Source organism: Mytilus californianus, unplaced genomic scaffold, assembly GCF_021869535.1.
Source record: "Mytilus californianus isolate M0D057914Y unplaced genomic scaffold, xbMytCali1.0.p SCAF_2, whole genome shotgun sequence".
Taxonomy (NCBI): domain Eukaryota; kingdom Metazoa; phylum Mollusca; class Bivalvia; order Mytilida; family Mytilidae; genus Mytilus; species Mytilus californianus.
Genome location: NW_026262668.1, coordinates 124,453,374 through 124,469,898, shown reverse-complemented (window position 1 = coordinate 124,469,898; position 16,525 = coordinate 124,453,374). Strand labels below are relative to the sequence as shown.

Genomic DNA, 16,525 nt, shown 5'->3' with positions numbered 1-16,525 from the left:
ATCATATTCTGCGATTTAAAAAAAATCTTGCATCAAAATCTAATAAAAATGTTTCTTTATTAATAATTCATTTTAAAGCAGAAAGATTATTTTGTCTATTTGACTTGAAAGTTTCAAAAATGTATGACATTAGTTTTGCTCATTCAATTAAAATATGCCTATACCATATCTATTTTCTTGTTAAATTATATACTTTTCTGATGCACAAATCATTCTTAATTTATGTATAATTGCACTTCAAGTATTCCATTATTCCTATGCATATTTATTATAATGAGTTGGCCTTGTATTTATGGTTCTTTTCCTATCTACTAGTAAATCACAACCGAAATTAATGACAGACGGACATATATACAAAACTTAATGAATAATTGAAATCAAGATGTTTGCGTTATAACGCAAAGGTTTGCGTTATTTTGCAAATGTTTGCGTTATAACGCAAAAGGTTTGCGTTATTTCGCAAAGGTTTGCGTTATATCGCAAAGGTTTGCGTTATAACGCAAAGGTTTGCGTTATTTCGCAAATGTTTGCGTTATAACGCAAAAGGTTTATAACGCAAATGTTTGCGTTATAACGCAAAAGGTTTGCGTTAAAACGCAAAGGTTTGCGTTATTTTGCAAATGTTTGCGTTATAACGCAAAAGGTTTGCGTTATTTCGCAAAGGTTTGCGTTAGTTCGCAAATGTTTGCGTTATAACGCAAAAGGTTTGCGTTATTTCGCAAATGTTTGCGTTATAACGCAAAGGTTTGCGTTATAACGCAAACATTGGAAAAAATATTAAAAAAAAAAGTTGTGTGGCGCTAATACGCTTCCGTATGATCGTCTTGAATCTCAAAGAATATTTTATTCTGATATTCAATATCTATATAACCTTACTATTTATGCAAAATGTAGATGGCTTTTTCCATATCGACCTGGTGCATGCATCCCGAGGGTCTGATATTGGTCGAGGGAAGACATAATCAAAGTTGAATTGAAGGGTAAAGTTTGTTTTCATTTTGCAATGAGCATTTAATTGTATTTAGCAATGGAAGACATATTTAGGCAATATTTTGATCTGAATATATCTACTTTGATCATAACTGTTCATTTGTAGTTGAACCTTTTCCTACAACAGAAAAATTCATACACCATTCACAACTTATGTATTATTTATTATACTCATACACATCATTGTGTTACATGAATATCTGAGAGTATTTATCATCAATAAATTGTACGACAAAAGCTGGATAGAACCTAGAGAATGCTCATCTGAACGCACTGTGTTGTTTGGACCACTATCAAAGGTAGTGCTTAAATATGGATGATATATCTATGAAGCCAGTGCCATAAGGGTTTTGATTGCATTTAATGCAATTTTCACCCCAAAAAGGTCATATATTTATTAGTTCATTATCAATTCCGATGTACAAACGAACCCCGGTTGATAAGGGAGCTAGGATGAAAAATTTTGTCCTGCATTTTCTTCTAGTTGTAATCTCTGTCCTGCCTTTTTATTTTTCACTCTATTTGGTCCTGCCTTTTTTTTTATTAGTTTATCCTGACTTTTTTGACATAAATTGTCATCCTGCTTTTTTTTTTTGGCCAAGTTGCTCATCCTGCCTTTTGTTTTTACTCAAAACTCCTGTCCTGCCTTTTTTCAAATTTCATCCTAGCCCACCATAAAAATCAAATGGTAGCTCCCTAACTCATATCATTATTGAATTATTTACAGTGTTGTTTTGATACAGGCAATTCGATATATGATAGATTTATGTAACGTTTCGATGTGGATAAACGTCTGTGACACAGTAAAATAAACGACAAACCAAAGGAGGCATGACAACATAACCCCTTCATCAATACAAATAAATAAATTCCATTGAAACGATCCAATATCAGACATTAACGCCAAATCCTCAATAGAAAAAGAAATTACATGCCGCGGCAAATTCAGTGTTTCTCAAATGATATTTCACAATTATACATTTCTTTGTATTCTTTTATTTCAATACTTACTCCATCCTAGAAGCATATAGATATGTAAATGTTTCTTTTCTGTAAACACAGCTACAGATATTAACATCTGTAGGTACAAGGCTTCCACAAATATCCAAGCATAGTTAGCAGCCATTATATAGTTTACGATTGTCATAAACATCCGACATTCCCAATGCTGAAAAAAAACTAATGGGTTAAAATATCTGAAGACATATTGTATAAGACACCTGTTTATTGTTGAAGATCGCAATTTTTGTGTCGTTAGTTTACTGACTTCTTGACTACACCCAGCATCTCCTTTTATTTATAATAATAATGCCATGACTAGAAACCAGAAAGAAATTTATATAATGCGCATATTGTGTTTTTAATTTTGTATTGTTACAAAAATAATATATCCTGCTATTTGAAATGACAAAAGAAAAAGGTCCTAAATATAGTGATTTCCTATTTTCTTTTGATGAATATCGTTAGTCTCCCACATACCAACATAAAACTATACATGTATATTGTCACAGTATCGTCACAGACTATTTATTGTCACACCAGGGTTGGTTTAATAGTAGGATAATTAGATAATGAATCACGATTATGCTTTCAAATTTGATACTTCATTCAACTGACAAATGCCTACACTTCATTTCTATTCAAGCTAATCAATATTTGTTATAACCAACAATAATAATTGTTGATAGGTTGTGTCGCTAAAGGGAGATAATGTATCTTCATTTTAGCAACGAATTAAAAATACTTTACATCAAAAAAAAAAAAAAAAAAAAAAAAAAAAAAACTTTATAGCATGAACCGTTATTGAAATTATTGTTGTACATATGTCATTAATGTTTCCATAATCTCACAAATTGACATCGATTGAAAGTGAAAATGTAGAGTAACTAATAATTGAGAGACAAACTAATTCGATCTATAATAGTACACATTAAATTCACTGACCGATCGAAACCCTCATGGGTAGCGAAGGTCGTTAACACTTCCGTAGTAGTAGTAGAAAAATAATTCTTGCATAGATAAATGGAGTTTCCTTTACAACAATCGGTATGTTTCCATGATGATCAACACTAAATTTGGTAAAAAAAAAGGAAATTCTCTTTTCTACTTCCACTTCTGTCTGTCTGAAACAATTTATTTCTTGTTTTCCTCTGTTGTGGAGTCTGGTCTAAATTTATCAGGACATATTGGTGTAAAATGAGTTGTTACAAACATATTTTAATAGTTGTAACTCATTTGACTCAATCTTTTTTATTTGAAACTTCCATGCATGGGCCATAGAACGTTTTCAGTAAAATTTTGTGAACAATTGCTTTTATTATGTTTAAAATGTTCAATGGACTCCATATAAACGTTTATGCAACAAAAAAAAAGAAGAACAAAACGGATAGATATCACTGTCAAACAGTTAGTTATATTCAGGAGTTTGCATTTCTGTAACAACCAAATTGTTTTCAAAGGCATGGGAATGAATTATAAAGAGAAAATACATTAATAAAATGCAGCAGCAAAATACAATCCTTACATTATGAAATTATGGACATTCATAGCAACGGGACTTCATCTTTTCTGTATATTGTAACCAGAGGACAGCAGTTTTGTATGGTTCTTTTTTCATTTTGAATTTGTCCCACGCATTCATTTTGTCTAACCTTTCCCGAGGAACAATTCGGAAAAGAAATACACAATGATGTGTATAATTGAAAATCATTTACTGGGCTATTTCAGATAGTTTTCAAAAGATTTTTGCAAAAACAGGTTTGCTGCATTTGTTTGCACCTGTCCTAAGTCAGGAACCTATTTCAGTGGTTGTCGTTTGTTGATGTGGTTCATAAGTGATCTCGTTTTTTATATAGATTAGATTGTTGGTTTTCCTGTTTGAATGGTTTTACACTAGTCATTTTGGGGTCTTTATAGCTTTCTGTTCGGTGTGAGCCAAGGCTCCGTGTTGAAGGCCGTACTTTGACATATGATGGTTTACTTTTTACACATTGTGACTTGGATGGAGAGTTGACTCATTGGCATTCATACCACATCTTCATATTTCTATTAGCTGAATAATACGAGTAAGAGAAAGTGGTATAATTCTACTTCTTATTCAAATATATCTGAAAAAGATTATGTTCTATATAGTGTCTTTTTGTCTGTGTTTTGTGAATTCTGTCAAGAACTGATTTAGCAAAGATGATATATTTTGTATCACTTTAATATTCAACATATTATATGTTGTACTAACAGGAACAAATAGCATGTAAAATTATCAAAATTATATTAAACAGAATTATGTAGCGTTCAAGGGAAATGCAGCTCATTCTTGCTAAATAAATATTCTTTACAAATTATGACGTGAAGAAAATATCAATGAAATTAACAGACAACAAGATGGTATAATATTTCTGCAAAGTTTGGTTTCCGTTTTGATATATCAAATCAGAAAAATTAATTAAAATATTATTTGTGTTCATGTTTTATGCATTTTATTTTGCAATGGGTTCTTTACATTCATATTCCAATCCGAATTATTTCTACCAATAACACAATAATTGATACTCAGTAAACATTATATAACGTTATGTACTTCTTTAATCATTGATGTAGCAATTTAAAATGCACTTTTAAATGTCATTATTTAAATTGTTTTATATCGAAAGAGAGAGAGAGAGGAAGTCTTTACCTTCTATTCGATCAGATTCATTAACGATCTATTATAATAATATATTGACTCCAATCACTTTACTATATAAAATTGAGAATGGAAATGGGGAATGTGTCAAAGAGACAACAATACATATATTTTTAAGAACAAGTCTAAATTGAAAACAACGTTCAAACCTATGATTGCGTTGGATAAAAACCGCAATGTTTATACGTGTGCATGTAATACAAATACTTTTCACTTTTTTGGTCATTTGGAAAATGTTGTTTGTGCATATATTTTTATGTAAATATGTTTTGTCTGAAAATTGAGCTAACAATGTTAGATCTACGTTCGCAAATTTGTGTTCTTCCCTCTGTGTGAATTGGAACCCATGATTTTGTGAAATCGTTGCAATACCGCCTCCACTGTGCACTAGCGCCCTAACGCAACTATAGGCTATACACAAATATAGTAAATAGAGTCGCTATCTAGGTTTTTTAATACAGTCAGTACATGATGTATTTTGGCACCTAGATGTTATACCTTGCAGATCATCTGTTATTGTATGTCGTAAAGGATGATAATACTTACCATGTAGTCTCGTCCATACCATATACGGAAAGTTGTCACATAATTAGACGTATATAAAAGGTCCCTCATTACAAAATATGAAACAATAAAACAGAGAAATATAATTGCCTGAATTAGACTATAACTTGCGACATTGAATAAAAAACAGTTATGACAATCGGCAACCAACAACAATCACTGCACTACCGTCTTTGTTTGGGAAAGCCACAATCAGAATGTGGTGCATGGTGTTATATTGTTTGTGAGCGCTCAAATCTCCCCTAACCTAGGACATGTGAAACACCACAACACCAGAGACATGTGAAACACCACAACACTAGAACAAACTGTAAGAATAACTTTAAAAGGATGTGAATCATCAGATCGGTACTTTGCTCAAATCAACTTACAAAAAATATAAGTATCGACAGGACGTGAGACACATTGTATATCAATTACTACAAATTATACAAACATTAAAATTATTTTATTGGCCAACATTTAACTTACTAATCCTTCTGGCAGAAACGCTAACTGTCCTTTTTCGTTATAGTAGACGTCACTAGAGAAGCCTAAACCTTCTATCATAATACCATTCTTGATGAAAGATATGATAGCTCTAAGGATGAACGATAAGAACAGATTCAGATGAATGGTATTCCTTGGACAATGCAGTTTTCTGAAACAAAAAAAACAAAAACGAAAACCTGTAGTCAGATATTTCAAAAGTTTGAAAATGAAGAAAATTTATAAGTTTAAGGTCAAAATGTACGGATATTTGTATATTTGAAAATTGAAATTTTTCATATATTTTTTTACGGTCCAGCACATTACTAATTATATGCTAAATACATGCACATTTTTATTGTGCATTTTTTTTTAAAATAAATCGAAAGATACAGTGTTCCTAGAAAGATAATATAAAAGTACTACATTTTAAAAAAGGTTTGTCGGTTAAATTGCAAAACTATTTTTATTGTATTAATGAAAATATGTATGCACCTAAATCAACATGACATTGGATAGAACATAGTAAAATAAATCTACTTGTTAATCATTACCAGATGTCAAATGAAAAAATTGTTTATAGCTTACTTGAAGTATAACATTATGATTACTGCCACTAACAAGGACGCTAATGACAATCCGTAACCAGTGTGTTTCATAATTGTCAGATTATCCATGTGGTCCTAGAATGCAAGATGTTGTCAAATATATATTTATAATGAACATATTTATAAAATTTTTTTAGCTTACTGAAGATATAATTTTAAATGATAAGAAAAAACATGTAGATTAAAGTATTGAATAGATTAAAAGTATTGAATAGATATCCTTAAGTCCGTTCCATCGTATGTTCTTCCACACATGGTATTCGCAACTTCTCTTAAAGCAGTCACAACATTTTTCTAAAAATTGAAGAGATCATTTTTTTGCACTTTTTAAGGATTTTATGGGTGTTCAATAATAAATTTCATATTTTGTAATATCATAGAAATAAATAAATATCTTTCATTCGAAAATTCTTTAGTCTGCTGATTTACTGCTTAAAAAAGGAAGATGTTGAACCACGGGTAAAAACCGAATGATACTTATTGATTTTTACTTGTCATGAGCATCCACCAGTGATTAGGTTTTAAGAGATGTTGTTACACAACTCCTTCGTCTATTTTTACGTATGATGACGCCCATATTCTTCTATTTTAATGTTTTGAAAATGTTTTTTCCTACCGATAGTCTGACGATTTTATATATTTACTAGTATCTCACAAATACTACGGATTTCAATTAAATTTTATGATGACATTTCATGAAACCTGTTAGGAGTGCTGTTTCTAGGATTTTTTCCTTGAGTGACAGTATCCGGCCAAAATACTGTAGGTGCCTAAGCTAACTCCATGTAATTTTGAGCACTTTTTGACCCTATCTTTAAGTAACTTTTTTATTGTGTGTTCTAGTTGTACGACATATAGTCTAGATATGCAAACGAGGGTTGGGGTCGAGGTTGCGCACTTAAAACTGAATTAACCGGACCACTTTTTTTTGCCTGCAAATCGGAGGTGTCGGGAGTTAGTGATAGAAGAAATTAGTTGTACTATGCGGTATTTTATACGATTTCTGTTATCCCCTTTTATGTATTATAATGACAAAAGGCATGTGGTACCTGGGAATACTTTGATGGTACCGAATGTGGATATTTGTGGGTTTAATCTTCGCTCCTCTTTAACCTAAAGACTCAACAAACTGTATTGCATTTAGGAATATGAGGTACGTTTAAACTAGATCTTTGTCATTTTCATTCACAACTACAGTATAGACTTTGGGCGATTTAAAGATTATTATATTTTATAATGAATACTTATGTATACCTATGTATCATATATGTTGACTATAAGGTGTGATTTCGTGTTGAAATGACGTTAGACCACGTAACACATTTTCACTTATATTTTCAGCTTTTTTCTCTGATTAGCACGACGCAATTAGCAGAAAAGTGATATTTCATTTATGTGGGGATAAAGCTCTTATCATGAAATTAAGAATATACAAAATGGTATATATTATGGTTTAAGGGTGGAGATGTGAATATTTTTTAAGACAATTAACAATAAATGATACGAAGGGAAAGGGCATTTTCCCCAACGGAAAAACAACCTGCGATGAACTAGAAAAATCTAAGCAAGGCAATTTAAACCATACATAGGTTAAAGGGTGGGGATATGAACCAATTTTGAAATATTAAACGCTTTATTATACGAGTGGCAGGTCATGATCCCTAGAACCACATTCTTAGGTGCATTGAATGTGTTTTGCCATGGCAAGATAGAATATAAATGGTTTTAGAAATAACATGTAACCATCAGTCCTTTGACCTTGAAGGTGAAAGGTTAAGGTCATAAGTCATCTTGAAGGTAAGCGACACATCGTCTTGAGGGGCTGTACATGAGTGCCAAATGTTAAATGATTATACCAAAGAAAATAATATGTTCCGGACACGAAAATGTCCGCAAAAATCAATAATTTTAAACTTAAAGTCAAAGGTTAAGGTCACATGATAGAAAAAGCAGATATTTGTGATGACTTTTTTACAGAAAAAAAAAACACTATTGGTTTGTAGACGATACAGTTTGCCTATTTTTGTCTTTAAAAAACAGAGAAACGCATTCCGAGGGTATCATCAGCTCAGTAGTCAGTAATGTAGTACTGACATGATTTATAACAAACAATTGTAAAATTATCCGTTCAGAAATTTTGAAATTATAAAGAAACCAAGGTTTCAACTGCTCAGGCAAAGTTAACCTTCGATGGATTTGTCTATTTTCTATACCCCTTTTTGGTCGTATAGCTCTTCAAATGTTTCGGTTTGGCTTTCAAATATCGAGTTTGAGGTTCCTGATGAAGGTAAACCAGAAAAGCACTTTGGACGCATGGAATTTACAACGTGTTGTTTTCATTTTTTACAGCCCTGTGTTGATACCTCTGCTGGTGGACTGAGGGTATCATCAGCTCAGTTGCCAGTACTTCGGTACTGAAATGATTTATAACAAACCTTTCTAAACTTATTCGAAATTTTAAAAATATAAAGAAACTAAGGTTTTAATTATCTCAGGCAAAGTTGACCTTGGATGGATTTGGCTATCTTTTAGGCCTTTTTTTGATATAGCTCTTCAAATGTTTCGGTCCTTATTCATCCTTGGCTTTAAAATATTCGGCTTTGAGCGTTCCTGATGAAGGTAAATTTAAAAAAGCGCTTCGGACGCATGAAATTCATAACGTATTGTTTTCATTTATTTCAACCATCATATCTTAAGATCTACGATCATCTACACTCTTGATAATTAAATTTTATATATTTGACCTTCTCGAGTTGAGAAATACTGGTTCACACTTAAAGCAGGAATATATAGACCTTTATATCACCAATATGTTCTTGTCCTCAAAATGACTGACAATCTGCCATTCTGGACATTTTTCATGCATTCATTCATTCGAGTAAGAGTGAAGTTATTGACTCACCTTGATAATAGCTGGGACTGGTTGTCCAGGGACACCATTGACAGGAATATTATTCATTACACATGCACTATAATCTGACCAGCTCTTATTGGTATCTGCATGAACATACCAAGTTCCGTCTGCATCGCAACGTCGGGTTACATTTTCTGTAGAAACAATAAACAAACAAACTTAACTTGGATAAAGTCGACATCGAGACTGTGGACACTTAGAGCATATCTAGTAAGTGGTACTATAAATTATTATTTGTGCAATATTGCAAAACTATATTCAAAACGTCCTCTAGTGGTAGGAAATAACAAAATTGAACATCATGAATATTCTTAAAAAGATTAAAAATTTTAAAGTCTGGAACGATTTAATATATGAATATTTTGAAGGATCATCTTTATTCCAGAGATAATCAATCGAGTCGGAAGTGAAGGATAATCTTTATTCCAGAAATCATCAATCGAGTCAGATGTGAATGATTATCTTTATTCCAGAGATAATCAATCGAGTCAGAAATGAAGGATAATCTTTATTCGAGAGATAATCAATCGAGTCAGATGTGAAGGATCATCTTTATTCCAGAGATAATCAATCGAGTCAGAAGTGAAGGATCATCTTTATTCCAGAGATAATCAATCGAGTGAAAAGTGAAGGATAATCTTTATTCAATAGATCATCAATCGAGTCAGAAGTGAAGGATAATCTTTATTCCAGAGATAATCAATCGAGTCAGAAGTGAAGGATCATCCTTATTCCAGAGATAAGCAATCGAGTGAGAAGTGAAGGATAATCTTTATTCAAGAGATCATCAATCGAGTCAGAAGTGAAGGATAATCTTTATTCCAGAGATAATCAATCGAGTCAGAAGTGAAGGATCATCTTTATTCCAGAGACAATCATTCGAGTGAGAAGTGAAGGATAATCTTTATTCAAGAGATCATCAATCGAGTCAGAAGTGAAGGACCATCTTTATTCCAGAGATAATCAATCGAGTGAGAAGTGAAGGATAATCTTTATTCAAGAGATCATCAATCGAGTCAGAAGTGAAGGATCATCTTTATTCCAGAGATACATGTACTAATTTTCAAGTTTAATGATAGTTAATTATAATTATTTAATCGTTTATTAGAATTTGATGATTATTGCATATTTCAATGTTATCAAGTTCTGAAGTTTTGTTAACCTTTGAGCCTTATAGATTTTTTACTATTTTGGATTTGTTTTTTTCCTGATCAATTGTTGACTAACAATATCAAAGAAGTCAATTTATACGAGTTCATTGTATATTATATTTGTATGATAGAAAAAGAAAGAAAACAAAATTGTAAAACTGATAGAATTCGTTATTGTCTGATATAAAAGATGAGAAAACAGACAATGTCTGTTACAAAGAAGACAGACAGATTACAGCAATCTCGTATCTAAAAGAAGAGAATGATCTTATCTTTCCAATTCCAAAGCAACAAAAGATCATTTAACTAGAAAATGAGTAAAATTATCCAATATCAAACTGTTTGAAATAAACAGAAATAATATCAAGTAAACAAGGGTCTGATTATAACAACTAGTTGATTATAATGTTATATGTAATATATATGTAAAATGTAATAAATATTTGAAATAAAGATTTTTTTTGCGTAGGAGGTTCAGTTGTGTATGAAATAATGTAATATTGTTCAATGTATGACTAAAAGGAGAATAGTTGTTTACAAACTAACTGATTCGTAAAACAGGAATAGAAAACTTTGATTTTATTTTATGTTCGCACACCTTTAACAAACCTTTCTAAATTGTTCGTTTATGAATTTAAAAATGATTAAGAAACTAAGGTCTCAACTTCCTCAGGCAAAGTTTACCTTAGATAGATTGCTATTATTTAAAGGTTTTTTTTGGTAATATAGCTCTTCAATTGTTTCGGTTCTTATACATCCTTGGCTTTCAAATATTCAGCTTTTGGCCGGTTCCTGGCGAAGGTAAATCCAGAAAAGCGCTTCGGATGCATGCAATTTATTAACTGTTGATTTTTTCATACTATATTTTAGTTTCTGTACGGAAATTTTGTACCTTCTCTTATCACTGCATTGCGTTATTGTAAGCGAATTCAAGGACATGTTAATTTACAATAACAATAAGGTATGATATAACAGTCGGAAGTTTCTGTCCAGGAAACACTTTTTTAACATGTTCTTTAGATTTTGTTTATTTGTTTGTTGAGTGGGTTTCGGGGCATTGTTTAACGTTCCAATGATTCGCCTATTAAACATAACAAATGAAATTATTTGGTATGTTCATACAATTCTAAAGTCGGACGGGTAAATTTCAGATCATTTTAAACTCACAAATTGTAGACGATTTTTCAAACCGGTTTGATACTAATTTTGAACGTGATGGCTTACATGACTCTCACATTGAAGTTGCAAAAGAAGGCTCTATTAGACCCCGTATCAGCTAATTGCTTTCAATTTCATGGACTAAATATGTGATAAATATATATTTACACGGCATTTTTCATATCGCCCTGGTATCATTACTCGACCCATATCGGAACATTTGGCGATAGGCCCCGGTCACGGAATGATACTAGATTTGTCTCATCTATGCATGCCCAACATTTCTTTTTTATTTATATTAAATATATTAACGCCGAAACTCAAGGTCTAATTAAGCACAACCCACATCGTTTGTGTATACATGTAGGTGTTGTATAATCATTATATTTATGATTTTAGGGATACACATTAAATTATTTTCTTAAATACAGTTATTGCAAATTTTATCATAATATGCGAAAAATGCTTAGAATTGACTCTATCGCCTGTTAATGTTAACAATGTTTGATAGAAACCATGCTAAGGCAATCGATGGTTCTGTATGTATGCAAGGTCTCCATATGTGCCTTGTTGTTCATTAAATGTGTTTCAAATGCTTAAAAATTATGCCAACGAAAATTTGGTTGTACATTTATATAGTGACTGAGGTCACATCTCACAGACGTCATAAATCTGTGTCCTTTCTTTTCTCAAATATGTGTCTTTTTCAACAAGGCATGCAGTGTGTACTATGTACTATAAAGTCAAAATAATTAAAATACCTTCGAGGAAAGATTTATGTTGTCAAGAAACATCTTGAAGACCGAACGGTAATATAGATTTGTGTCTATTATCTTCTGGTATTTTTGTTGTTAATTGTGTGCTTTGTGTCTATCTGATTTTTTATTATATTGTTTTGTTATACAACGGTCCAAGATTAGGTTAGTGTTGTGCGCTTTAACCCCGTCGCTTTTTATATGTGCCTGTCCCAAGTCAAGTCGCATTACTTTATGTCTACTTTATAAAAAAAGAAACAAATGGCCCCAGATTTAAGTGTCATGACTTCACAGGACACATATCGGAGGAAAGGACACAGATTTGAATAAACAAAGGGCCCCCAGGTTAAGTGTCATGACTAATATATTTGACTCTAACATTTATATTCTAACTCTTTCACAATTATAATGATACAATTTAACTATTATATGTGTAAACTTGCCAGTTATGAATGTATAGCGCTACCGGCTCAAAGCATTTGTAACCTGAACATATCCTTTCAATAAACTATTTTCCGAAACATCTGGTCCTACAATTCTGCACTCCGGGGAAGATTTCGTCTGCTCAAGTGCATCATATGATACCAGTGACTAATGACTATACCTTTACCAATATGTTGTGTTTTTAGTAAAAAGTTCAAAATTATTAATGTAAATATTAAAGCCCACTTTTGGTAGCTAGTATTCTTCATCTTAGTTTGTAAATTTCGCGTCTTCTTTTGTACACCACTTTTATGACCCTTAATGCATTGAGTTAAATAAAAATCTTCTTACTGTACTGTTTTGTAAGAATACGACTTTGCTTAAATAATTCTACTGTATGGATTATTTTTTTAAAGAAATCATTGGCATTGTTTTTGATAAACAAATTATTTATTCCAAGGTTGTTTCTGATTTTATTTGTGTTCTGTAAGTGTCTTTATGAGACTTTTTGCATGAACATTTGCCAATATGTAAATAAGCCACACATGTCAAATTGGATATAGAATGGAATTCACGACAATAAATTATATCATCGATTAAAATATGTCAAATGGAAGCTTTAATTGTTAATTTGAGTCTTTTGTTAGCTAATAAAAAAATTGCCGGTTTGTTTAAGTGGTTTAAAATAAGTTAAGCAAACAGCTATCAATCAATCAATTTAAATTATTCTATTTAACTAAATGTTTCAATTGGTTCAAAACACTCTCTGGGTGTTAAATGAAAATAATACTTTATACGTGTGTCCGGATTTGCCTCCATCAGAAACGCACAATCCCACAATTTAAAAGCCCCGGATGTATAAGTTCTTCAATACGTGGGGAATTATATGACCAAAAGGAACATAAAAAGAATAGCCAACATCCATCTATGGTTAACTTTGGCAATATCAGACATTTAGTTCCCAAAAAGTCCATATGCAGCTATATCAACACAACTAGAAAATGAAAATGTAAACGAAAAAATTTACGCGCATATTAAACGGATTTTCAAATTATACAGGAAGGGTCAGAGAAGACATAAAATCTTATACTCATATTTCCGAGCTGATTCATCGGCATATTCATTCAGATTCCGGAATTATGAGCGCCTCATTGGAATAAGATAAACTAGAGAGCCTGTGTCGCTCACCTTGGTCTATGTGCATATTCAACAAAGGACACTCTCCAACATTGTAGACAGGAATAGAATTCATGAAAAAAATCTGTTTTGTTGATCTTCTATGGATGATAATTTAGCCTATTTAGTTTCTCTCTATCTTTTTTTTTTTAGATACAAACACAAAAGAGGATAAAAAAAAAATCCTCATTTAAGGGCAATCACTCCTATAAAGAGTGACAGTCTATTAAACTATATCGGCAAAATTTGACTTGCTGGTAAATCTTGACTTGCTGATCATTTTTGTGAGTGTATCTTTATCTGTTATAATTTCCTATCATGTATGGCAAAATGCAAAATAAAAAGTGAAAATCGTCTTTAAAGGGCAATAACTCCAATAAGGAGTCGTCTGACCATTTCCTCCATATTGTCTTCATTGTAGATTTTGTTTTGCTGATAATTTTTGTCTAGCTAAGTTTCTATCTGTCTATTATAATTCTAAGATATAAGACAAAAACGCAAAAAATTGGTCAAAATCATCATCTAAGGGCAATAACTCTAATAAGGAGTCGATTGACCATTTCGACCATGTTGACCTATTTGTAGAACTTGTCTCGCTGATCATTTTAAAGTTTCTCTGTATCTATGATAGTTTTCAAGATAGTAGGCAAAAAAGGAAAAAAAAAAAGGTAAAATTTGTCATTTAAGGGCAATAACTCCTATAAGAAGTCATCTGACAGTTTTAACATGTACGGACAATTGGTAGAGCTCAACATTCTGAACATTTTTGCTCTTGTCAGATTTTCTCTCTCTATAATGGTTTTCAAAATAATAGACAAAACTTGCATTTTACCCCCTATGTATTATTTTTAGCCATGTAGGCCATGTTCGTTGGCAGGCGGGGTCATCATACACACTTTTTAATCTAAATCCCCTAATGATGATTGTGGCCAAGTTTGGTTAAATTTGTCTCTGTAGTTTAAATTCAGAGGAGAAGATTTTTGTAAAAGATTACAAAAATTTACGAAAAATTGTTAAAAATTGACTATAAAGGGCAATAACTCCTTAAGGGGTTAATTGACAATTTTGGTCATCTGACTTATTTGTAGATCTTACTTTGCCAAGCATTATTGCTGTTTACAGTTTATCTCTATCTATAATATTATTCAAGATAATAACCAAAAACTGCAAATTTACTTAAAATTACCAATTAAGGGGCAGCAACCCAACAACAGGTTGTCTGATTCTTCTGAAAATATGAGGGCATGTTGATCTTAACCTGATGAACATGTTTACCCTTCGTCAGATTTGCTCTAAATGCTTTAGTTTCAGAGATATAAGCCAAAAACTGCATTTTACCCCTATGTTCTATTTTTAGCCATGTCGGCCATCTTGGTTGCCAAGCGGGGTCATCGAACACATATCTTAAACTAGATACCCCAATGATGATTGTGGCCAAGTTTGGTTAAATAGGCCCAGTAGTTTCTAAGAAATTTTTGTAAAAGTTAACGACGGACGACGGACGACAAGTGATGATAAAAGCTCACCTGGCCCTTTAGGTGAGCTAAAAAGCAAAAACATTTCGAAAACGTTAATTTACCATCATATAATATGCATATATTATTATAAAAATCTGTTGTAGATCACTGCAAATGTTTTATTATCGAGCTGTTTACTAATCTAATAATTATTTTATTTATGTTCCATACTATAAAAAAGCTCTCTCTGATTAGAAATCGTATTATTCGTACATTCTTTAGTAATTTTCAGAATATGTCGACTAACGACTTTTTTAAAATTCGGTGTGATTTCCCGTTTAAGTCACTTATTGCTTCTTTAAAAAAATGAAACCGCATTTTACATGCCTATGTGAATGATAAAAGTATATCCATCATGACCTGATGAAGCATGTAGGTGTGAATAGACAACCTAAAAGTTATTCATTTTGAATGGCAGTTTCAATTAAGAATAACAGATGTACCTAACATAAAATTATCAATCTGAAAACAAAGACAATACAAAACGGAAACAACCACAGCGTATCAAGACTGCAATCTGTAAACGAACAATATCAATGTCAAGAAAAAACTCCTAGATATGCTATTGTTAAAAATGAGACAAACTGTCATTCAGTGACCAATGGACAACGAAAAACAACGAAACGACGAACGAATCCACAAACACTACATAGAAGACTAAAGATTGATCAACACGAACCGAACCAAAAAAACGTTAATTTTAAAACATTATAGTAGTTTTCCAATCTATATGAATGTCTTGCTTGATGGTATGTATTATACGGTTGTTGGTTCCAATTAAAAGCCTACTAGGAATCATAATGGTATCACTATTTGTAAGCAGTAAGATATCTCTGTTTTGTCTCATTTCGATAAACTTCATTCAGAAGGTATCTGAACAATATGTTAGCTACACGTCGTTCTGATTCGAAACAAAGTTGTGCATACTATTAGCAAGACCAACTGCTAAAAGTTACAATAAGTATAAATTAGCTGTTTTTTTTCTTCAATTTATTTTATTTTGTTTTAGACGATATCAATATGGGAATCAAATGCCATATATATATATGTATGTAAAAAAAGATAGACATTACCATGGGCAACAGAATTATAAATGTGAAACGGGAAATTTAAATGCCA

The 16,525-nt window shown here is 31.8% G+C and overlaps 1 protein-coding gene across 3 annotated transcripts in view; it reads right to left on the bottom strand.

The window, feature by feature from the left end:
* LOC127730901 (parathyroid hormone/parathyroid hormone-related peptide receptor-like) overlaps positions 1 to 16,525 on the bottom strand; it is a 49,237-nt gene that overhangs the window by 14,436 nt on the left and 18,276 nt on the right. For all 3 annotated transcript variants that reach the window (XM_052239508.1, XM_052239509.1, XM_052239510.1), the window contains 4 exons: positions 9,215 to 9,360; positions 6,293 to 6,387; positions 5,708 to 5,876; positions 2,002 to 2,158 (listed from right to left, as the gene is read on the bottom strand). In XM_052239508.1, coding sequence (XP_052095468.1) covers positions 2,002 to 2,158; positions 5,708 to 5,876; positions 6,293 to 6,387; positions 9,215 to 9,360 — 567 coding nt within the window. The remainder of the gene's footprint in view (positions 1 to 2,001; positions 2,159 to 5,707; positions 5,877 to 6,292; positions 6,388 to 9,214; positions 9,361 to 16,525) is intronic.